At 48.5% G+C, this 22773-nt stretch overlaps 2 protein-coding genes across 2 annotated transcripts in view; one reads left to right on the top strand and one right to left on the bottom strand.

Annotated features, from left to right (window-relative positions):
* Window positions 1-9218, top strand: part of LOC129839701 (ADP-ribosylation factor-binding protein GGA3-like) — a 44525-nt gene extending 35307 nt beyond the window's left edge. Inside the window, exons 10-17 of the mRNA XM_055907277.1 lie at window positions 1495-1617; window positions 1961-2212; window positions 2422-2483; window positions 2666-2787; window positions 2870-3027; window positions 6622-6791; window positions 7147-7257; window positions 8507-9218. Of these exons, the coding sequence (XP_055763252.1) occupies window positions 1495-1617; window positions 1961-2212; window positions 2422-2483; window positions 2666-2787; window positions 2870-3027; window positions 6622-6791; window positions 7147-7257; window positions 8507-8623 (1115 nt within the window). The 3' untranslated portion in view covers window positions 8624-9218. The remainder of the gene's footprint in view (window positions 1-1494; window positions 1618-1960; window positions 2213-2421; window positions 2484-2665; window positions 2788-2869; window positions 3028-6621; window positions 6792-7146; window positions 7258-8506) is intronic.
* A 6630-nt stretch (window positions 9219-15848) lies between these two features.
* The window catches only part of LOC129839134 (cAMP-specific 3',5'-cyclic phosphodiesterase 4B-like), a 35889-nt gene continuing 28964 nt past the window's right edge, over window positions 15849-22773 (bottom strand). The window contains exons 15-17 of the mRNA XM_055906410.1: window positions 20973-21155; window positions 19457-19633; window positions 15849-18974 (exon numbers count right to left, since the gene is read on the bottom strand). Coding sequence (XP_055762385.1) covers window positions 17544-18974; window positions 19457-19633; window positions 20973-21155 — 1791 coding nt within the window. The 3' untranslated portion in view covers window positions 15849-17543. The remainder of the gene's footprint in view (window positions 18975-19456; window positions 19634-20972; window positions 21156-22773) is intronic.

Genomic DNA, 22773 nt, shown 5'->3' with positions numbered 1-22773 from the left:
TCTCTTTAAAGAATCAGCAGACTGTGTGTCTAGTGTCCAATTTCTTTAAGCGCCTATCTGTCTGACAGCATAATGGAGAATCTACAAGGGTCAGAGGGTCAGAACGTCCCCCAGTAGTTTTCCATTACCACGGTCTCATGATCTATGTCAACATGTGGTTCGCTACCACCACACCATCTGCCAATCTTCGGTTTCCTGTATTTACCAGAATGGCAAACACACTCACATCTGCCTTCTTATACTATTTACCTATCTATTGTTTAATAGTGTGATATCTACCTACATATGTCACTTACTCCTACACTGCTAGCTAGGTTACCTACTGGTTACTGACCCAATGCTCTAACTGCTAGCTAGGTTACCTGCTGGTTACTGACCCAATGCTCTACCTACTAGCTAGGTTACCTACTGGTTACTGACCCAATGCTCTAACTGCTAGCTAGGTTACCTGCTGGTTACTGACCCAATGCTCTACCTACTGGTTACTGACCCAATGCTCTAACTGCTAGCTAGTTTACCTGCTGGTTACTGACCCAATGCTCTAACTGCTAGCTAGGCTACCTGCTGGTTACTGACCCAATGTTCTACCTACTGGTTACTGACCCAATGCTCTAACTGCTAGCTAGACTACCTGCTGGTTACTGACCCAATGCTCTACCTGCTAGCTAGGTTACTGACCCAATGCTCTAACTGCTAGCTAGGTTACTGACCCAATGCTCTAACTGCTAGCTAGGTTACTGACCCAATGCTCTAACTGCTAGCTAGGCTACCTGCTGGTTACTGACCCAATGCTCTAACTGCTAGCTAGGTTACTGACCCAATGCTCTAACTGCTAGCTAGGCTACCTGCTGGTTCCTGACCCAATGCTCTACCTACTGGTTACTGACCCAATGCTCTAACTGCTAGCTAGGCTACCTGCTGGTGACTGACCCAATGCTCTACCTACTTGTTACTGACCCAATGCTCTAACTGCTAGCTAGACTACCTGCTGGTTACTGACCCAATGCTCTAACTGCTAGCTAGACTACCTACTGGTTACTGACTCAATGCTCTACCTACTGGTTACTGACCCAATGCTCTAACTGCTAGCTAGGTTACCTGCTGGTTACTGACCCAATGCTCTACCTGCTAGCTAGACTACCTGCTGGTTACTGACCCAATGCTCTACCTACTGGTTACTGACCCAATGCTCTACCTACTGGTTACTGACCCAATGCTCTAACTGCTAGCTAGGTTACCTGCTGGTTACTGACCCAATGCTCTACCTGCTAGCTAGGCTACCTGCTGGTTACTGACCCAATGCTCTACCTACTGGTTACTGACCCAATGCTCTAACTGCTAGCTGGGTTATCTGCTGCCCTATTTATTGTCTTTCGTTGTCTATTCATTCTTGTCTTTCGTGTTGTGTTCTTTATTGTCTTTCGTGTTCTGTTCATTCTTTTCTTTCGTCGTCTATTCATTCTTGTCTTTCGTGTTGTGTTCCTTCCATTCCAGCTCAGATCCTGCGGGCCAATGATGAGCTGACCCTGGTGGTCAACATGTATAAAGATCTGATGGGGGGGAGAGAGAGCAACAGGATGAGAGGAGGAGGAGGAGGAGAGAGCTCCATAAACAATGGTACATCTGTCTGGCTCCTCTCTACACCACTCATACATTGTGGTTTTGTCTGTCAAGGTCTACCAACAGTGTGTGTTGTCTTGTGTTTGTTCCTCCCCCCTCCAAGGTTTTCAATTTGGCAGAGAACCTTGTGTGTGTTCTATGTTCTGTGTAGTGTTGTAGTGGTGTTTCAGTCTGAATGTCTCTGAGTTGTCATGTCAGTGGAGTGTTGTCTCTATCCCTAGGACAGAGTACCTTCTGTGTGTTCTGTGTTCTGTTCTAGTGTTCTGTGTGACTTCATAGAGGACGTGTTGTTTCAGTGTGAATCTCAGTGGTTGTGTTTTCATATAGTCTCCATCCCCAGGTCCCAGCAGCCCCAGAGAGATAAAGAGTTACCATCTAATAGACCTGTCCGCCCTGGACTCTCCACAGACACGTAGACCACCTTCTAAAGACATGTCTTCCTCCGTCTCACCTCCCCACCACGTCTCCTCCTTCCTGTCCTCCTCCTCCTCTACCCCGCAGCCTCGGCTTGGCACCCCTCCTCCCTCCTCTCCTCTCTCCCGTCAACGGCTCAACAGTACTCTCCTATCTCTAATCGATCTGGACGTGACAGGTTCGTACAGGTTCTGTTTCTTTAGAACGCCCCCCCCCCCCCCCCCACCTTTTCATGTGGATGTTTCTGCTGTGATGTGTTCATGATCCAGATGTGTTAGGAAACAGTATTCACTTCCTGTATCTGGACTGTAGTAGTGTTTGTGTTGACGGGTCCATGATGTGGTTCTGTGTCTAATGTTAACAGGTATACATGTGTTCTTTATTCAGGGCTGGATAAACCAGCATCGTCTCAAAGCCAGAGCAGCACGTACTACCAGGATCTACTCCAGGTACCAGTTACCTCTGGTTGTGCGCCCTAAATGGCTCCCTATTCCCTACATAGTGCACTACTTTGGACCAGGGCCCATGGGGTCACAACAACACCAGATCATATTTACACTGATTTGTTCCTCTTCAACACAGATGTCTGTTCTCCAACCCCCCCCCCCCCCCCCCCCCCCCTTTATTTCAGTTGAGAGGAGGAGAGGAGAACACAGGGAGAGACCATTCCCTGACCACGTGGGGGTGTGGAGGAAGAGACCACCCACTGGTGGCCCGGGGTGGCGGCAGCGGCTCGTCAAATGGGACTGACTGGTGAGGGGTGGATGGATTGATTGAGAAAGAGAGCGAGAGAACGAGATACCTTGACGATTCAATCTTTTCTTCTTCCTATCAGGGCGTTCCTTCAGAATCGTCCAATTGTGATGTCAGGATCACCATCAAACACACGGAGTCAGCCAATGACAGAGTCAGGATCTCCAGTGAAATCAGAGAGTTTCAATCTCCCAGAATCCTTAGCAGAGATCCACGTCCCGCTGGAATCCATTAAACCAAGTAAGGGTTGTGTCCTAAAATGGCACCCTATTCCCTATAGAGTGCACTGTTTTTAAACAGGGCTAACTGGTAAAAGGGAACCATTTGGAACACAGCCCTAGTTTTTGTCCTTTGCTTAAAACCTGTCTAGGATGAGTGTGCCGCTAGCGGCACACCCCCCCCCCCCCCCCCCCCTATTGAAAAACCAGTGCCGCGAAATTCAAATAAAATATTTTTTTTAAATATTTAACTTTCACACATTAAAGTCCAATACAGCTAATGAAAGACACAGATCTTGTGAATCCAGTCAACATGTCCGATTTTTAAAATGTTTTACAGGGAAGACACAATATGTAAAGATGTACATCTATTACCTAAAAACACATTAGCATAATCCACCATCTTTTATTTGTCCACCAACACCAGTAGCCATCACCAATTCGGCTAAACTAAGATATTTATAGCCCCTAACCAACAAAAAAACTCATCAGATGACAGTCTGATAACATATTTATGGTATGGGATAGGTTTTGTTAGAAAAAAGTGCATATTTCAGGTAGATGGCATAGGTTACAATTGCACCCACCGTCACAAATGGACTAGAAAAACTACATTGAGCAACGTGTTTACCTACTTACTAATCATCAAACATTTCGTAAAAATACACAGCATACACGAATCGAAAGACACAGATCCTGTGAATACAGACAATATTTCAGATTTTCTAAGTGTCTTACAGCGAAAACACAATAAATCGTTATATTAGCATAGCACATAGCACATAGCAGCCCAGCATTGATTCTAGCCAAAGTGGGCGATAACGTCAACATCGCCAAAAATATATTAATTTTTTCACTAACCTTCTCAGAATTCTTCAGATGACACTCCTGTAACATCATATTACACAATCCATATAGAGTTTGATCGAAAATGTTTATATTTAGCCACCAAAATCATGGTTAGACAATGTGAAATGTAGCTCAGCTGGTCAGAAAATGTCCTTGCGCCACTTAGACAGTGATCTACTCTTATACATAAATACTCATAAACGTGACTAAAAAATATAGGGTGGACAGGGATTGATAGACAATTTAATTCTTAATACAATTGCGGAATTACATTTTTTAATTTATCCTTACTTTTCAATACAGTTTGCGCCAAGCGAAGCAACGTCAAAAAACATGGCGTCCTAAGCCACTAAAATGTTTCGACAGAAACACGATTTATCATAATAAAAATGTCCTACTTTGAGCTGTTCTTCCATCAGTATCTTGGGCAAAGGATCCTTTCTTGGGAGTAATCGTCTTTTGGTGGAAAGCTGTCCTCTTGCCATGTGGAAATGCCAACTGCGTTCGGGATGAACTGAAAGCGTGCCCAGCTATTCACAGCGTTAAAGAAATAAATGTCCCAAAATCGCACTAAACGGATATAAATTGCTATAAAACGCTTTAAATTAACTACCTTATGATGTTTTTAACTCCCATAACGAGTAGAAACATGACCCGAGTAATATTACTCCCTCCACTAATGCTTGGAACAGGTGCGGGCCGGTGTCCTCTAGGCGCATGACGCAGCTCCAAAAGAATGACTAGCCTCAGGGTTTTTTCATTTGTAGTGCCTGTGAACGCGCAATCGACCCCATTGAAATCGTCATCACGTAAAGGCATCCAGGGGAAGACGTAAGCAGTGTCCGTATAGTCATAGCAATAACAGTGCCCTTTTAACTGACTCCAGAACAGTGGCCAACATTTCTGAAATCTGACTCCATGTCAGGGAAATTGCTGTAGAATGGGCTCTGTTCCACTTAGAGACAACATTTCAACTCCTATAGAAACTATAGACTGTTTTCTATCCAATAATAATAATAATATGCATATTGTACGATCAAGGATTTTGTGGGAAGCCGTTTCAAAAATTACACAATTAGCATAAATAGTCTCAACAGCGCCCCCATCCTCAACAGGTTTTAAACTGTCAGACCTGGGATCTATAAACCAGACATGATACAGACAACATATTGGTGTCATTATACTGTCAGACCTGGGATCTGTAAACCAGACATGATACAGACAAGATCTTGGTGTCATTATACTGTCAGGACTGGGATCTGTAAACCAGACATGATACAGTCAACATCTTGTCATTATACTGTCAGACCTGGGATCTGTAAACCAGACATGATACAGTCAACATCTTGTCATTATACTGTCAGACCTGGGATCTGTAAACCAGACATGATACAGACATCATGTTGGTGTCATTATACTGTCAGACCTGGGATCTGTAAACCAGACATGATACAGTCAACATCTTGTCATTATACTGTCAGACCTGGGATCTGTAAACCAGACATGATACAGACAACATGTTGGTGTCATTATACTGTCAGACCTGGGATCTGTAAACCAGACATGATACAGTCAACATCTTGTCATTATACTGTCAGACCTGGGATCTGTAAACCAGACATGATACAGACAACATGTTGGTGTCATTATACTGTCAGACCTGGGATCTGTAAACCAGACATGATACAGACAACATGTTGGTGTCATTATACTGTCAGACCTGGGATCTGTAAACCAGACATGATACAGACATCATGTTGGTGTCATTATACTGTCAGACCTGGGATCTGTAAACCAGACATGATACAGACAACATGTTGGTGTCATTATACTGTCAGACCTGGGATCTGTAAACCAGACATGATACAGACAACATGTTGGTGTCATTATACTGTCAGACCTGGGATCTGTAAACCAGACATGATACAGACAACATGTTGGTGTCATTATACTGTCAGACCTGGGATCTGTAAACCAGACATGATACAGTCAACATCTTGTCATTATACTGTCAGACCTGGGATCTGTAAACCAGACATGATACAGACATCATGTTGGTGTCATTATACTGTCAGACCTGGGATCTGTAAACCAGACATGATACAGTCAACATCTTGTCATTATACTGTCAGACCTGGGATCTGTAAACCAGACATGATACAGACATCATATTGGTGTCATTATACTGTCAGACCTGGGATCTGTAAACCAGACATGATACAGACAACATCTTGGTGTCATTATACTGTCAGACCTGGGATCTGTAAACCAGACATGATACAGACATCATCTTGTCATTATTCTGTCAGACCTGGGATCTGTAAACCAGACATGATACAGTCAACATCTTGTCATTATTCTGTCAGACCTGGGATCTGTAAACCAGACATGATACAGACAACATATTGGTGTCATTTTACTGTCAGACCTGGGATCTGTCAACACAGTAATACACAGAATAGGTTTGTGTCCCAAATTGCATCCTAATTCCTTTGTAGTGCACTTTTTTTGTCCCAAATTGCACCCTAATTCCTTTATAGTGCACTTCTTTTGTCCCAAATTGCATCCTAATCACTTTATAGTGCACTTCTTTTGACCAGAGCCCTATGGGTGCACTATATAAGGATCCATTTTGGATGCACACTAGGAGTCACTACAGTTGTCTGTAGTCATTCATGTTAATGGATACCTCTTGTCTTTTCAATTTCAAGTTGTCTGTTCTATGTTGACACGCCTGAGGTGTTCATTTCCTGAATGTCTCCGATAGGTCGATTGGAGCCGATCACAGTGTACGACCAGAATGGCGTCCATGTTTCCCTCCATTTTGCCAAAGACCCGCCCCCGGGACACCCTAACGTTGCTGTGGTTATCGTCTCCACGGTGAACACCTCCGCACTTCCTGTTAAAGACATCCTGTTTCAGGCTGCCGTTCCCAAGGTAACAGACAAACGCCCAAATATGGACAAGACATTTTTAAACTCCTATATTGTCTAACTTTAAACAATCTCTCTCCTTGTCTAATGAATCCTTCGTTTCCATCAATGACTGGTTGACTGAATGACTGACTGTCAGGGTTCCCACGGGTCCTTGAATTTGAGGGAATTGGGCCTGAAAAGCCCTTGAAAAGTCCTTGAATTTGATGTTTTAAGAAGGTGTGGGAACTCTGGACTGATTGATTGATGGACTGATTGATTCATTGATCTTACTGAATGACTGTCTGGTGACTGAATGACTGGCTGACTGACTGGCTGGCTCACTGGCTAGCTCACTGATCTCCCTGTCTGTCCTCCAGACTATGACAGTGAAGCTCCAGCCGTCTTCAGGGAATGACCTCCCCTCCTACAACCCTCTGCTGCCCCCTGCTGCCCTCTCACAGATACTGCTCCTCTCCAACCCACACAGGGTGAGTCTACTGCTCAACCTGACACACTGGAAACACAGAGATTGTTTTGTTATCGTCAGACCTGTGACTTGGCCGGCATTCATTCATAGGCGCATCATCAACAGGTTAACTTCATTGTCAACAATGTGGCTTTTAAAAGCAATCTCCCTGACGTCCGTGGCGATCGTATTCAGGGTAAAAGCTGCGGATGCTATCTCAAGGGTTTATTAACTTTGAATGTGAAGTGCAGTGGCTTGTTGACAATTTTGATAGAATGGTGATGGTTTATGTGTTATCTCCCTCCAGCGTCAGGTGTGTTTGATAGAATGGTGATGGTTTGTGTGTTATCTCCCTCTAGCGTCGGTGTGTTTGATAGAATGGTGATGGTTTGTGTGTTATCTCCCTCCAGCCTTAGGTGTGTTTGATAGAATGGTGATGGTTTATGTGTTATCCTCCCTCCAGTGTTAGGTGTGTTTGATAGAATGGTGATGGTTTGTGTGTTATCTCCCTCTAGCGTCGGTGTGTTTGATAGAATGGTGATGGTTTGTCTGTTATCCTCCCTCTAGCGTCGGTGTGTTTGATAGAATGGTGATGGTTTGTGTGTTATCTCCCTCCAGCCTTAGGTGTGTTTGATTAGAATGGTGATGGTTTATGTGTTATCCTCCCTCCAGTGTTAGGTGTGTTTGATTAGAATGGTGATGGTTTGTCTGTTATCCTCCCTCCAGTGTCAGGTGTGTTTGATTAGAATGGTGATGGTTTGTCTGTTATCCTCCCTCCAGCCTTAGGTGTGTTTGATTAGAATGGTGATGGTTTGTCTGTTATCCTCCCTCCAGTGTCAGGTGTGTTTGATTAGAATGGTGATGGTTTGTGTGTTATCCTCCCTCCAGTGTTAGGTGTGTTTGATTAGAATGGTGATGGTTTGTGTGTTATCTCCCTCCAGCGTCTGTTATCCTCCCTCCAGCCTTAGGTGTGTTTGATTAGAATGGTGATGGTTTGTCTGTTATCCTCCCTCCAGTGTCAGGTGTGTTTGATTAGAATGGTGATGGTTTGTGTGTTATCCTCCCTCCAGTGTTAGGTGTGTTTGATTAGAATGGTGATGGTTTGTGTGTTATCTCCCTCCAGCGTCTGTTATCCTCCCTCCAGCCTTAGGTGTGTTTGATTAGAATGGTGATGGTTTGTGTGTTATCTCCCTCCAGCGTCTGTTATCCTCCCTCCAGCCTTAGGTGTGTTTGATAGAATGGTGATGGTTTGTGTGTTATCCTCCCTCCAGTGTAAGGTACGTCTGCGCTACAAGCTGACCCTGGTCCACGGTGATGGAGAGCAGAGCCTCAGTGAGATGGGAGAGGTGGAGGACTTCCCTGACTGGGTGTCCTGGATGGGCCTCTGATCTGAGAGAACCCTGCATGGAATTCTAGAACCTGACAGAGAGAGAGAGACATTCTAGAACCTGAGAGAGACATTCTAGAACCTGACAGAGAAATATTCTGGTACCTGATAGAGGTTCTGCAGCAGAATGTGGAACCCTCTGCGATCGCTGCCTTGACTGCCATGATGTCATGTAGTTGGTCATGTGATCTGTGACGCGTGTGTATTTACTTTTGATATGCGGTCATCCTTGGAGGTTCTTAAAAACTGATATTTATTTAGTATTTGAAGTAGGCTCTGGGAGACCAGTCTAGTGTTAGGTGTGGGTGTGTCCATGTGTGTGTTCTTTTGTTTGTCTGATTCACCCGGCTTTGCCAACGCCATGCCAAATGACCCACCTGGGTTACGTTTCTCCACCTTTTTATACCAAACTAGACCAGGTGAACCAGGTGCCTCTGCTACTGACCTGTTGTTCACCTGGCTCCTGTGTGAGCTGCTTGTTGTGTTTTTGTTCATCGTCTGATTGATTGATTGATTGATTGATTGATTGATTGATTGATGCCTCAGATACTACACTCTGACATCTGTGATCAATAAAACAAAGAATGCTGTTCTTATCTGGAAGTCTTCTGTGGTCATTTTTTCAGAAAAGGTAGATTAGAACCTGTAACCTTCTGATCCCTATCCCAGTTCCTAGTCCACTAGATTAGAACCTGTAACCTTCTGATCCCTATCCCAGTTCCTAGTCCACAAGATTAGAACCTGTAACCTGGTCTCTATCCCAGTTCCTAGTCCACAAGATTAGAACCTGTAACCTTCTGATCCCTATCCCAGTTCCTAGTCCACAAGATTAGAACCTGTAACCTCCTGGTCCCCATCCCAGTGCCTAGTCCACAAGATTAGAACCTGTAACCTTCTGGTCCCTATCCCAGTTCCTAGTCCACAAGATTAGAACCTGTAACCTCCTGGTCCCCATCCCAGTTCCTAGTCCACAAGATTAGAACCTGTAACCTTCTGGTCCCTATCCCAGTTCCTAGTCCACAAGATTAGAACCTGTAACCTCCTGGTCCCCATCCCAGTTCCTAGTCCACAAGATTAGAACCTGTAATCTGGTCTCTATCCCAGTTCCTAGTCCACAAGATTAGAACCTGTAACCTTCTGATCCCTATCCCAGTTCCTAGTCCACAAGATTAGAACCTGTAATCTGATCCCTATCCCAGTTCCTAGTCCACAAGATTAGAACCTGTAACCTTCTGATCCCTATCCCAGTTCCTAGTCCACAAGATTAGAACCTGTAACCTCCTGGTCCCCATCCCAGTGCCTAGTCCACAAGATTAGAACCTGTAACCTTCTGGTCCCTATCCCAGTTCCTAGTCCACAAGATTAGAACCTGTAACCTCCTGGTCCCCATCCCAGTTCCTAGTCCACAAGATTAGAGCCTGTAATCTGGTCTCTATCCCAGTTCCTAGTCCACAAGATTAGAACCTGTAACCTTCTGATCCCTATCCCAGTTCCTAGTCCACAAGATTAGAACCTGTAATCTGATCCCTATCCCAGTTCCTAGTCCACAAGATTAGAACCTGTAACCTTCTGATCCCTATCCCAGTTCCTAGTCCACAAGATTAGAACCTGTAACCTCCTGGTCCCCATCCCAGTGCCTAGTCCACAAGATTAGAACCTGTAACCTTCTGGTCCCTATCCCAGTTCCTAGTCCACAAGATTAGAACCTGTAACCTCCTGGTCCCCATCCCAGTTCCTAGTCCACAAGATTAGAACCTGTAATCTGGTCTCTATCCCAGTTCCTAGTCCACAAGATTAGAACCTGTAACCTTCTGATCCCTATCCCAGTTCCTAGTCCACAAGATTAGAACCTGTAATCTGGTCTCTATCCCAGTTCCTAGTCCACAAGATTAGAACCTGTAACCTTCTGATCCCTATCCCAGTTCCTAGTCCACAAGATTAGAACCTGTAATCTGATCCCTATCCCAGTTCCTAGTCCACAAGATTAGAACCTGTAACCTTCTGATCCCTATCCCAGTTCCTAGTCCACAAGATTAGAACCTGTAACCTCCTGGTCCCCATCCCAGTTCCTAGTCCACAAGATTAGAACCTGTAACCTCCTGGTCCCCATCCCAGTTCCTAGTCCACAAGATTAGAACCTGTAATCTGGTCTCTATCCCAGTTCCTAGTCCACAAGATTAGAACCTGTAACCTTCTGATCCCTATCCCAGTTCCTAGTCCACAAGATTAGAACCTGTAACCTTCTGGTCCCCATCCCAGTGCCTAGTCCACAAGGTTAGAACCTGTAACCTTCTGGTCCCTATCCCAGTGCCTAGTCCACAAGATTAGAACCTGTAACCTGGTCCCTATCCCAGTTCCTAGTCCACAAGATTAGAACCTGTAACCTGGTCCCTATCCCAGTTCCTAGTCCACAAGATTAGAACCTGTAATCTGGTCCCTATCCCAGTTCCTAGTCCACAAGATTAGAACCTGTAACCTGGTCTCTATCCCAGTGCCTAGTCCACAAGATTAGAACCTGTAACCTTCTGGTCCCCATCCCAGTTCCTAGTCCACAAGATTAGAACCTGTAACCTGGTCCCTATCCCAGTGCCTAGTCCACAAGATTAGAACCTGTAACCTGGTCCCTATCCCAGTTCCTAGTCCACAAGATTAGAACCTGTAACCTGGTCCCTATCCCAGTTTCTAGTCCACAAGATTAGAACCTGTAACCTGGTCCCTATCCCAGTGCCTAGTCCACAAGATTAGAACCTGTAATCTGGTCTCTATCCCAGTTCCTAGTCTACAAGATTAGAACCTGTAACCTGGTCCCTATCCCAGTTCCTAGTCCACAAGGTTAGAACCTGTAATCTGGTCCCTATCCCAGTTCCTAGTCCACAAGGTTAGAACCTGTAACCTGGTCCCTATCCCAGTTCCTAGTCCACAAGATTAGAACCTGTAACCTGGTCTTTATCCCAGTTCCTAGTCCACAAGATTAGAACCTGTAACCTGGTCCCTATCCCAGTTCCTAGTCCACAAGGTTAGAACCTGTAACCTGGTCTCTATCCCAGTTCCTAGTCCACAAGATTAGAACCTGTAACCTGGTCCCTATCCCAGTTCCTAGTCCACAAGATTAGAACCTGTAACCTGGTCTTTATCCCAGTTCCTAGTCCACAAGATTAGAACCTGTAACCTGGTCCCTATCCCAGTTCCTAGTCCACAAGGTTAGAACCTGTAACCTGGTCTCTATCCCAGTTCCTAGTCCACAAGATTAGAACCTGTAACCTTCTGGTCCCCATCCCAGTGCACTAGCAGGGGGGAAAGCACCAGTCAATGACTAATTTAGAACATTAGTAGATTTAAAAAGTGATTAGTTCAGGTTGGAAAACAAAAGTCACAACTGGGATTCAAACTGGCAACCATGTGGGTCACAACCCGTGTGTAATGCCCTCCATCCTACCACCCGTAAGACCCAACCCGTGTGTAATGCCCTCCATCCTACCACCCGTAAGACCCAACCCGTGTGTAATGCCATCCATCCTACCACCCGTAAGACCCAACCCGTGTGTAATGCCCTCCATCCTACCACCCGTAAGACCCAACCCGTGTGTAATGCCCTCCATCCTACCACCCGTAAGATCCAACCCGTGTGTAATGCCCTCCATCCTACCACCCGTAAGACCCAACCCGTGTGTAATGCCCTCCATCCTACCACCCGTAAGACCTTTTCTTATTTGACTCTCCCTGTAAACACCTGCACACTGGCCTGTCACTAAGCTCTGCCCACGGAGCTTTTTTCATCCAATCAATTCATCCCTGACTGTATTTGCCAACGGGCTCTCCTTCCTCCCAACGTGTTGCGCTTGTTCATTTCCCTTCACTGATTTGAAAGGAAATGACATGCCTCCACCAATACAATGCTTTGAGATTTTGGTGGGAAGTAGTGAACGAGTGTATTGAGTGTACACTTAATATTGGTACACACCCCAGGAAGATCTGATCACAGTCAGTTATTTTATCTACGTTTACATTTGACTCATTTAGCAGACATATTTATTGTTAAATATTGTATGCAGATATGCAGCAGGGTCCGTCTGATAAAGTGCCAAATACAGATTTACAAAACAACAACAGAGATGGTGGAAGACCCTGGCTGCGTCCCAAGTTACTCCCTATTCTCTATGCTCTGTAGTGCACTACTTTGGACCATATATAGGGAATCGGATGCCGTTTGGGATGCAGTCACCCTCTCTCCCCCAACCCTGGTCCCAACCCTGGTCCCAACCCGGCCCCAACCCTGGTCCCAACCCAGCCCCAACCCTGGTCCCAACCCAGCCCCAACCCTGGCCCCAACCCTGGTCCCAACCCAGCCCCAACCCTGGTCCCAACCCAGCCCCAACCCTGGTCCCAACCCTGGTCCCAACCCAGCCCCAACCCTGGTCCCAACCCAGCCCCAACCCTGGTCCCAACCCTGGTCCCAACCCAGCCCCAACCCTGGTCCCAACCCAGCCCCAACCCTGGTCCCAACCCTGGTCCCAACCCAGCCCCAACCCTGGTCCCAACCCAGCCCCAACCCTGGTCCCAACCCTGGTCCCAACCCAGCCCCAACCCTGGTCCCAACCCAGCCCCAACCCTGGTCCCAACCCTGGTCCCAACCCTGGTCCCAACCCTGGTCCCAACCCGGCCCCAACCCTGGTCCCAACCCAGCCCCAACCCTGGTCCCAACCCTGGTCCCAACCCTGGTCCCAACCCAGCCCCAACCCTGGTCCCAACCCAGCCCCAACCCTGGTCCCAAACCAGCCCCAACCCTGGTCCCAACCCAGCCCCAACCCTGGTCCCAACCCAGTCCCAACCCAGCCCCAACCCTGGTCCCAACCCAGCCCCAACCCTGGTCCCAACCCAGCCCCAACCCTGGTCCCTACCCAGCCCCAACCCTGGTCCCTACCCAGCCCCAACCCTGGCCCCAACCCTGGCCCCAACCCTGGTCCCAACCCTGGTCCCAACCCTGGTCCCAACCCTGGCCCCAACCCTGGTCCCAACCCAGGTCCCAACCCTGGTCCCAACCCTGGTCCCAACCCTGGTCCCAACCCTGGTCCCAACCCAGCCCCAACCCTGGCCCCAACCCAGCCCCAACCCTGGTCCCTACCCAGCCCCAACCCTGGTCCCTACCCAGCCCCAACCCTGGCCCCAACCCTGGGCCCTACCCAGCCCCAACCCTGGTCCCAACCCAGCCCCAACCCTGGTCCCAACCCTGGTCCCAACCCTGGTCCCAACCCAGTCCCAACCCAGCCCCAACCCTGGTCCCAACCCAGCCCTGGTCCCAACCCAGCCCCAACCCTGGTCCCAACCCAGCCCCAACCCTGGCCCCAACCCAGCCCCAACCCTGGTCCCAACCCAGCCCCAACCCTGGTCCCTACCCAGCCCCAACCCTGGTCCCTACCCAGCCCCAACCCGGCCCCAACCCTGGGCCCTACCCAGCCCCAACCCTGGTCCCTACCCAGCCCCAACCCTGGTCCCAACCCAGCCCCAACCCTGGTCCCAACCCTGGTCCCAACCCTGGTCCCAACCCAGCCCCAACCCAGTCCCAACCCAGCCCCAACCCTGGTCCCAACCCAGCCCCAACCCTGGTCCCAACCCAGCCCCAACCCTGGTCCCAACCCAGCCCCAACCCTGGTCCCAACCCAGCCCCAACCCTGGTCCCAACCCAGCCCCAACCCTGGTCCCAACCCAGCCCCAACCCTGGTCCCAACCCAGCCCCAACCCAGCCCCAACCCTGGTCCCAACCCAGCCCCAACCCTGGTCCCAACCCTGGCCCCAACCCTGGTCCCTACCCTGGTCCCAACCCGGCCCCAACCCTGGTCCCAACCCAGCCCCAACCCTGGTCCCTACCCAGCCCCAACCCTGGCCCCAACCCTGGCCCCAACCCTGGTCCCAACCCTGGTCCCAACCCTGGCCCCAACCCTGGTCCCAACCCTGGTCCCAACCCTGGTCCCAACCCTGGTCCCAACCCAGCCCCAACCCTGGTCCCAACCCTGGTCCCAACCCTGGTCCCAACCCTGGTCCCAACCCTGGTCCCAACCCTGGTCCCAACCCTGGTCCCAACCCTGGCCCCAACCCAGCCCCAACCCTGGTCCCAACCCAGCCCCAACCCTGGTCCCTACCCAGCCCCAACCCTGGTCCCTACCCAGCCCCAACCCTGGCCCCAACCCTGGTCCCAACCCAGCCCCAACCCTGGTCCCAACCCTGGTCCCAGCCCTGGTCCCAGCCCTGGTCCCAACCCAGCCCCAACCCAGTCCCAACCCAGCCCCAACCCTGGTCCCAACCCAGCCCCAACCCTGGTCCCAACCCAGCCCCAACCCTGGTCCCAACCCAGTCCCAACCCTGGTCCCACAGTGCATTGCTTTAGAGGAAAGTGGACGACGTTGAACTGATTTTTGATTAGTGTCTACGGGCAACTTCCAACTTGAGCCCAGGGTAAAGGATGGACTATGACCTCAGGGTAAAGGATGGACAATGACCTCAGGGTAAAGGATGGACTATGACCTCAGGGTAAAGGATGGACAATGACCTCAGGGTAAAGGATGGGCTATGACCTCAGGGTAAAGGATGGGCTATGACCTCAGGGTAAAGGATGGACTATGACCTCAGGGTAAAGGATGGGCTATGACCTCAGGGTAAAGGATGGGCCATAACCTCAGGGTAAAGGATGGACTATGACCTCAGGGTAAATGATGGACCATGACCTCAGGGTAAAGGATGGGCTATGACCTCAGGGTAAAGGATGGACTATGACCTCAGGGTAAAGGATGGGCTATGACCTCAGGGTAAAGGATGGGCTATGACCTCAGGGTAAAGGATGGACTATGACCTCAGGGTAAAGGATGGGCCATAACCTCAGGGTAAAGGATGGACCATGACCTCAGGGTAAAGGATGGGCTATGACCTCAGGGTAAAGGATGGGCCATAACCTCAGGGTAAAGGATGGGCTATGACCTCAGGGTAAAGGATGGACTATGACCTCAGGGTAAAGGATGGGCTATGACCTCAGGGTAAAGGATGGACTATGACCTCAGGGTAAAGGATGGGCTATGACCTCAGGGTAAAGGAGGGGCTATGACCTCAGGGTAAAGGATGGGCTATGACCTCAGGGTAAAGGATGGGCTATTACCTCAGGGTAAAGGATGGGCTATGACCTCAGGGTAAAGGATCGGTTATGACCTCAGGGTAAAGGATGGACTATGACCTCAGGGTACAGAAGGTTCCTCTATTTTTGCAATTTTTTTTTTCAATTCCGACAAAAATGGAAGAAATAAAGTCCAGTTGAATCCAGTCTCGGGTTACAAATGTCTCTTAGATATGAAGTATACATACACCAACACCTGTATTTCCATGTCTGAGTGCCAAATGGCACCCTATTCCCTATGTAGTGCACTACTTTTGACCAGGGCCCTTTTGGGAGACAGCCTATAAGTCGCATCAAGATAGAGTACTCTCTATCTATTTTAGTGTGCCCAAAAGCCTGTTTTAACATGGGCAGTAACATTGAGGACTTTCACCATTTTGAAGTAGTCAACTGGGTGGGACTTCCTCTGGGTTAAGGAAGAATCACATAATTCCATCGAGGTCATCAGCCAATGAATTATACTGGTGAGCAAACATTCCATAACTGCAGGCCAACCGTGGCTTTAAACCTGTTTAAATAACACACTCCAGGGGGCAGTACGTACCCTTTCAGTTTGTTTTCCAACTCATAGAAGTAGTAAAAGAAGAAAATGAACTACTTCAAAATGGAGATGGCCACAGTGGCAGTGCCTGTGCGCTCACAGACGCCATAATGGGACAGATACAATGTTGTGATCTCTTAATAACATCTCTATGATGGCATGAATCCATATGACCTTTGACCTCTATATTGGGTTATTTTCTTTCTTTGATGCTCTAGACTGTGGATCCAAATAAATTATTCAAAGTGTTCCAGTGTGTTCTTGCTCCAGAATCCCCTAGGTACAGATCTAGGACCAGCTTCCCCCTCCCCCAATCCTAACATTAACCATTAGTGGGGGACAATGTTAAACTGACCCAAGATCAGTGTCTAGGGGCAACTTCACCCTTCTCCATGTTTAATAGTCCAATGGAGTCCCGAAAGAGCATTGTTTATTGTTTTGCATGTGCTGACCGGTGGGTGACTGTGTGTTACACAGTGTGTGTTACAGTCTTAATAGTCCGTATTGCTACAAAAGAGCTGTTAAAAGAAGGATCCCCCTGGTGGCAGTGGTCCATGTACAAAGGCTATAGATCATGAAGACTGAACGTCTGCATTCCAAATGGCAACCTATTCCCTATGTAGGTACACTACTTTTGACCAGAGCCCTTTGTGCAGTATATAGGGAATAGGTTGTCATTTGGGACACAGCCCATGGCCTTGGTTGGGCGAGGCAGACACTGCCTCAGGTGTCAGGGCAGGTGACATCACTTTGTTCCATGGTGGGATAATGTTTACTAGCTAGCTACCTCACACCTGCAACACAAACCTCTGTTTGTCCCACAGTTCAGCCTGGTGCCCTGTTCTGTAGTACAGTACTGTTGTACAGTAAACGCCCTGTTCAGTAACAGGTAGAGCCTCTGCCAAGGGGTCCAGGTCTTAATGGCCCAGGAGGTAGTGCTCTTAGCTTACCCTGTAAACACAGAGAACTGGAGGTGGAAGTGGAGTCGTTGTCATTATGAGTCCTTTCTAGTCCACCTCTTCCTCCATCTCTGTCCATCCAGACCTCCACTGGGTCTATAGTCCACCTCTTCCTCCATCTCTCCTCCTCTTCTTCATCTCTCCTCCTCTTCCTCATCACTCCTCCATTGGGTCTGATTTAGCTTCTCTTGTCTTTTATCTATTATTTTTTAAATCTCATTTCCAATTAACTTTCCTCTTTCTCACCTTCCTCCTTTTCCTCTCATTCTCCTCCTTCTTTCTTCCCCTCCTCCTCCTCCTCCTCCTCCTCCTCCTCATCCTCATCCTCCTCTTCTTTCTCCCCATCTTCTACTTCTTTCTCCTCTTCTTTCTCCCCCTCCTCATCCTCCTCTTCTTTCTCCCCCTCCTCTCCTTCTTTCTCCTCATCCTCCTCTTCTTCCTCCCCCTCATCCTCCTCCTCCTCCTCTTCTTTCTCCCCCTCCTCTCCTTCTTTCTCCTCATCATCCTCTTCTTTCTCCCCCTCCTCTCCTTCTTTCTCCTCATCAACCTCTTCTTTCTCCCCCTCCTCTCCTTCTTTCTCCTCCTTTTCCTCTCCTTCTGCCTCCCCCTGTTCCTCTCCTTCTTCCTTCTCCTCCTCTTCTTCACCTTCCTCCTCCCGTTTCTCCTCTCTTCCTTCCTCCTCCCTCTCTTCTCCTTCCTCCTTCTCCTCCCCAACACAGTCTCGTTCTCCATTTTGGTTCTCCACATCTCCATTTTCTTTGACATCCTCCTCTCCTCTATCTTCCTCCTCCACTTCTTCAACATGGTCCTCCTCCTCCTCTCCTCTATCTTCTTCCTCCACTTCTTCAACATGGTTCTCCTCCTCCTCCTCTTCAACATGGTTCTCCTCCTCTTCCCCTTCAACATGGTTCTCCTCCTCCTCCTCTTCAACATGGTTCTCCTCCTCCTCCTCTTCAACATGGTTCTCCTTCTCCTCCTCTTCAACATGGTCCTCTTCTTCAACATGGTTTTCCTCCTTCTCCTCTTCAACATGGTCCTCCTCTTCAACATGGTTCTCCTCCTCCTCTTCTTCAACATGGTTCTCCTCCTCCTCCTCTTCGACATGGTTCTCCGCCTCCACTTCTTCAACATGATCCTCCTCCTCCTCCTCTTCAAAATGTTCCTCCACCTCCTCCTCTTCAACATGGTCCTCCTCCTCTTCAACATGGTTCTCCTCTTCAACATGGCCCTTCTCCTCCACCTCTTCAACATGGTTCTCCTTCACCTCTTCAACATGGTCCTTCTCCTCTTCTTCAACATGGTCCTTCTCCTGTTCTTCAACATGGTTCTCCTCCTCCTCCTCTTCAACATGGTTCTCCTCCTTCTCCTCTTCAACATGGTCCTCCTCTTCAACATGGTTCTCCTCCACCTCTTCAACATGGTCCTTCTCCTCTTCAACATGGTTCTCCTCCTCTTCCTCTTCAACATGGTTCTCCTCCACCTCTTCAACATGGTCCTCCTCTTCAACATGATTCTCCTCCACCTCTTCAACATGGTCCTTCTCCTCTTCAACATGGTCCTTCTCCCCTTCTTCAACACGGTCCTCCTTTGAATGGTCCTGGTTTCCGTTCTCCTGTCTGACCGTGTGGTTGGACCCGTTGGGTTGTTGTATGTGGTTGTGGTTGAGCTCCACATCTTCCAGTGCCAGCTCAAACTGGGAGAATACAGAGAAGACAGGTGATTGATAGTTAGTTAACATGTCAAAGTCATTGATAAAGAGAAGACAGGTGATTGATAGTTAGTTAACATGTCAAAGTCATTGATAAAGAGAAGACAGGTGATTGATAGTTAGTTAACATGTCAAAGTCATTGATAAAGAGAAGACAGTAGATTGATAGTTAGTTATATAGATAGTCATTGATAAAGAGAAGACAGTAGATTGATAGTTAGTTATATAGATAGTAATTTGAAAAAGAGAAGACAGTAGATTGATAGTTAGTTATATAGATAGTCATTGATAAAGAGAAGACAGTAGATTGATAGTTAGTTATATAGATAGTCATTTGAAAAAGAGAAGACAGTAGATTGATAGTTAGTTATATAGATAGTCATTGATAAAGAGCACCACCAACTGGTTTTCTACAGTAATAGTTCATTAATAGATCATCGTTTGCGTGCGTATGTGTGTGTGTGTACCTGGAAGCGGTCTGTGAGCAGGTGTTTGTCGTAGGGAGGAGAGGGGCTCTGAGGCATGGTGGACTGGTACCAGTCTCTGTTCTCCTCCAACGTGTCCAGCAGGTCCTGGGCATCAGGGTGGACCAGGTCACCCCACGTCTCCCACAGAGGGTGGACTATGTAGTCTATGAAACCCACCTGGAGTCAGAGAGAGGGAGGGAGAGATAAAGGGTGGGAGGGAGAAAGGGAGGGAGAGGGAGGGAGGGAGGGAGAGAAATGGAGAGTGGGAGGGAGAAAGGGAGAGAGAGAAAGAGAGAGGGAGAAAGGGAGAGAGAGAGGGAGAAAGGGAGAGTGGAAGGGAGAAAGGGAGAGAGAGAGAGAAAGGGAGAGAGAGGGGGAGAGAGAGAGCGAGGGAGAGGGAAAGGGAGATGGAGAAAGGGAGAGAGGGAGGGAGAGAAAGGGAGAGTGGGAGTGAGAAAGGGAGAGAGAGAGAGAAAGGGAGAGGGAAAGAGAGAGGGAGAAAGGGAGAGAGGGCGAGAGAGAGAGGAGAGAGAGAGGGAGAAAGGGATAGAGGGAGGGAGAGAGAGAGAGAGAGAGAGAGAAGGAGAGAGAGAGGGAGAAAGGGATAGAGTGAGGGAGAGAGAGAGAGGCACACCAACAGATTTTTCACCTTGTCTGCTTGAAGATTTGAACTAGTGACCTCTTGGTTATTGGCCCAATGCTCTAACTGCCTAACTGTCTAACTGTCTAACTGCCTAACTGTCTAACTGCCTAACTGCCTAACTGTCTAACTGCCTGACTGTCTAACTGTCTAACTGCCTAACTGTCTAACTGCCTAACTGTCTAACTGCCTAACTGTCTAACTGCCTGACTGTCTAACTGCCTAACTGTCTAACTGCCTGACTGTCTAACTGCCTAACTGTCTGACTGTCTAACTGCCTGACTGTCTAACTGCCTGACTGTCTAACTGCCTAACTGTCTAACTGCCTGACTGTCTAACTGCCTAACTGTCTAACTGCCTAACTGTCTAACTGCCTAACTGTCTGACTGCCTAACTGTCTAACTGCCTAACTGCCTAACTGCCTAACTGCCTAACTGTCTAACTGCCTAACTGTCTAACTGTCTAACTGCCTAACTGTCTAACTGCCTAACTGTCTAACTGCCTGACTGTCTAACTGCCTAACTGTCTAACTGTCCAACTGTCCAACTGTCCAACTGTCCAACTGTCCAACTGTCTAACTGTCTAACTGTCTAACTGCCTAACTGCCTAACTGCCTAACTGCCTAACTGTCTAACTGTCTAACTGCCTAACTGTCTAACTGTCTAACTGCCTAACTGTCTAACTGTCGCCCTGATCAGTGCTTTTTAAGAGAAAGAAGGAGATTGTGTTTGAAAGTGTGTATTCTGTGTGTGTGTGTGTGTGTGTGTGTGTGTGTGTGTGTGTGTGTGTGTGTGTGTGCGTGCGTGCGTGCGTGCGTGCGCGTGTGTGTGTGTGTGTGTGTGTGTGTGTGTGTGTGTGTGTGTGTGAGAGAGAGACCTGGCTCTTCTCCACCGAGGCAGTGTGTTTGTCACACATGGGGCTGATCTCCAAGCCCTTGTCTCTCTCCTTGTCTCCCTGTCTGGAGAACTCCTCCATGATGCGTTCAGTCCACTGGCGATACACACCCAGTGGCTTGGTGGGGTTGCTGAGGTCTGCGCAGTGAACCATGTTCCTCAGGACCTACAGAGAGGAAGGAGACACCCCCCCAGTGTTAAACATGTTGACGCTGTTTTAGATAGAGACACTGTCCTGTGTCTGAAGGGGATTTAACACACAGCAGCCATGCTGCACTGTCCTGTGTCTGAGGGGATTTAACACACAGCAGTCATGCTGCACTGTCCTGTGTCTGAGGGGATTTAACACACAGCAGTCATGCTGCACTGTCCTGTGTCTGAGGGGATTTAACACACAGTAGTCAGGCTGCACTGTCCTGTGTCTGAAGGGGATTTAACACACAGCAGTCATGCTGCACTGTCCTGTGTCTGAGGGGATTTAACACACAGTAGTCAGGCTGCACTGTCCTGTGTCTGAAGGGGATTTAACACACAGCAGTCATGCTGCACTGTCCTGTGTCTGAAGGGATTTAACACACAGCAGCCATGCTGCACTGTCCTGTGTCTGAAGGGGATTTAACACACAGCAGTCATGCTGCACTGTCCTGTGTCTGAGGGGATTTAACACACAGCAGTCATGCTGCACTGTCCTGTGTCTGAAGGGGATTTAACACACAGCAGTCATGCTGCACTGTCCTGTGTCTGAAGGGGATTTAACACACAGCAGTCATGCTGCACTGTCCTGTGTCTGAGGGGATTTAACACACAGCAGCCATGCTGCACTGTCCTGTGTCTGAGGGGATTTAACACACAGCAGTCAGGTTGCACTGTCCTGTGTCTGAGGGGATTTAACACACAGCAGTCATGCTGCACTGTCCTGTGTCTGAGGGGATTTAACACACAGCAGTCAGGCTGCACTGTCCTGGGTCTGAAGGGATTTAACACACAGCAGCCAGGCTGCACTGTCCTGTGTCTGAAGGGATTTAACACACAGCAGCCATGCTGCACTGTCCTGTGTCTGAGGGGATTTAACACACAGTAGTCAGGCTGCACTGTCCTGTGTCTGAGGGGATTTAACACACAGCAGTCATGCTGCACTGTCCTGTGTCTGAGGGGATTTAACACACAGCAGTCAGGCTGCACTGTCCTGTGTCTGAGGGGATTTAACACACAGCAGCCATGCTGCACTGTCCTGTGTCTGAGGGGATTTAACACACAGCAGTCATGCTGCACTGTCCTGTGTCTGAGGGGATTTAACACACAGCAGTCATGCTGCACTGTCCTTTGTCTGAAGGGATTTAACAGACAGCAGCCAGGCTGCACTGTCCTGTGTCTGAAGGGATTTAACAGACAGCAGCCAGGCTGCACTGTCCTGTGTCTGAGGGGGATTTAACACACAGCAGTCATGCTGCACTGTCCTGTGTCTGAAGTGACTCAACACACAGCAGCCAGGCTGCACTGTCCTGTGTCTGAAGTGGATTTAACACACAGCAGCCATGCTGCACTGTCCTGTGTCTGAGGGGATTTAACACACAGCAGCCATGCTGCACTGTCCTGTGTCTGAGGGGATTTAACACACAGCAGCCATGCTGCACTGTCCTGTGTCTGAAGGGATTTAACACACAGCAGCCAGGCTGCACTGTCCTGTGTCTGAGGGGATTTAACATACAGCAGCCATGCTGCACTGTCCTGTGTCTGAAGGGGATTTAACACACAGCAGTCAGGCTGCACTGTCCTGTGTCTGA

The sequence above is a fragment of the Salvelinus fontinalis genome, chromosome 40 (genome assembly GCF_029448725.1).
Source record: "Salvelinus fontinalis isolate EN_2023a chromosome 40, ASM2944872v1, whole genome shotgun sequence".
NCBI classification, from domain to species: domain Eukaryota; kingdom Metazoa; phylum Chordata; class Actinopteri; order Salmoniformes; family Salmonidae; genus Salvelinus; species Salvelinus fontinalis.
The sequence above is the reverse complement of the archived record's forward strand: the minus strand, read 5'-3'. Positions and strand labels throughout refer to the sequence as shown.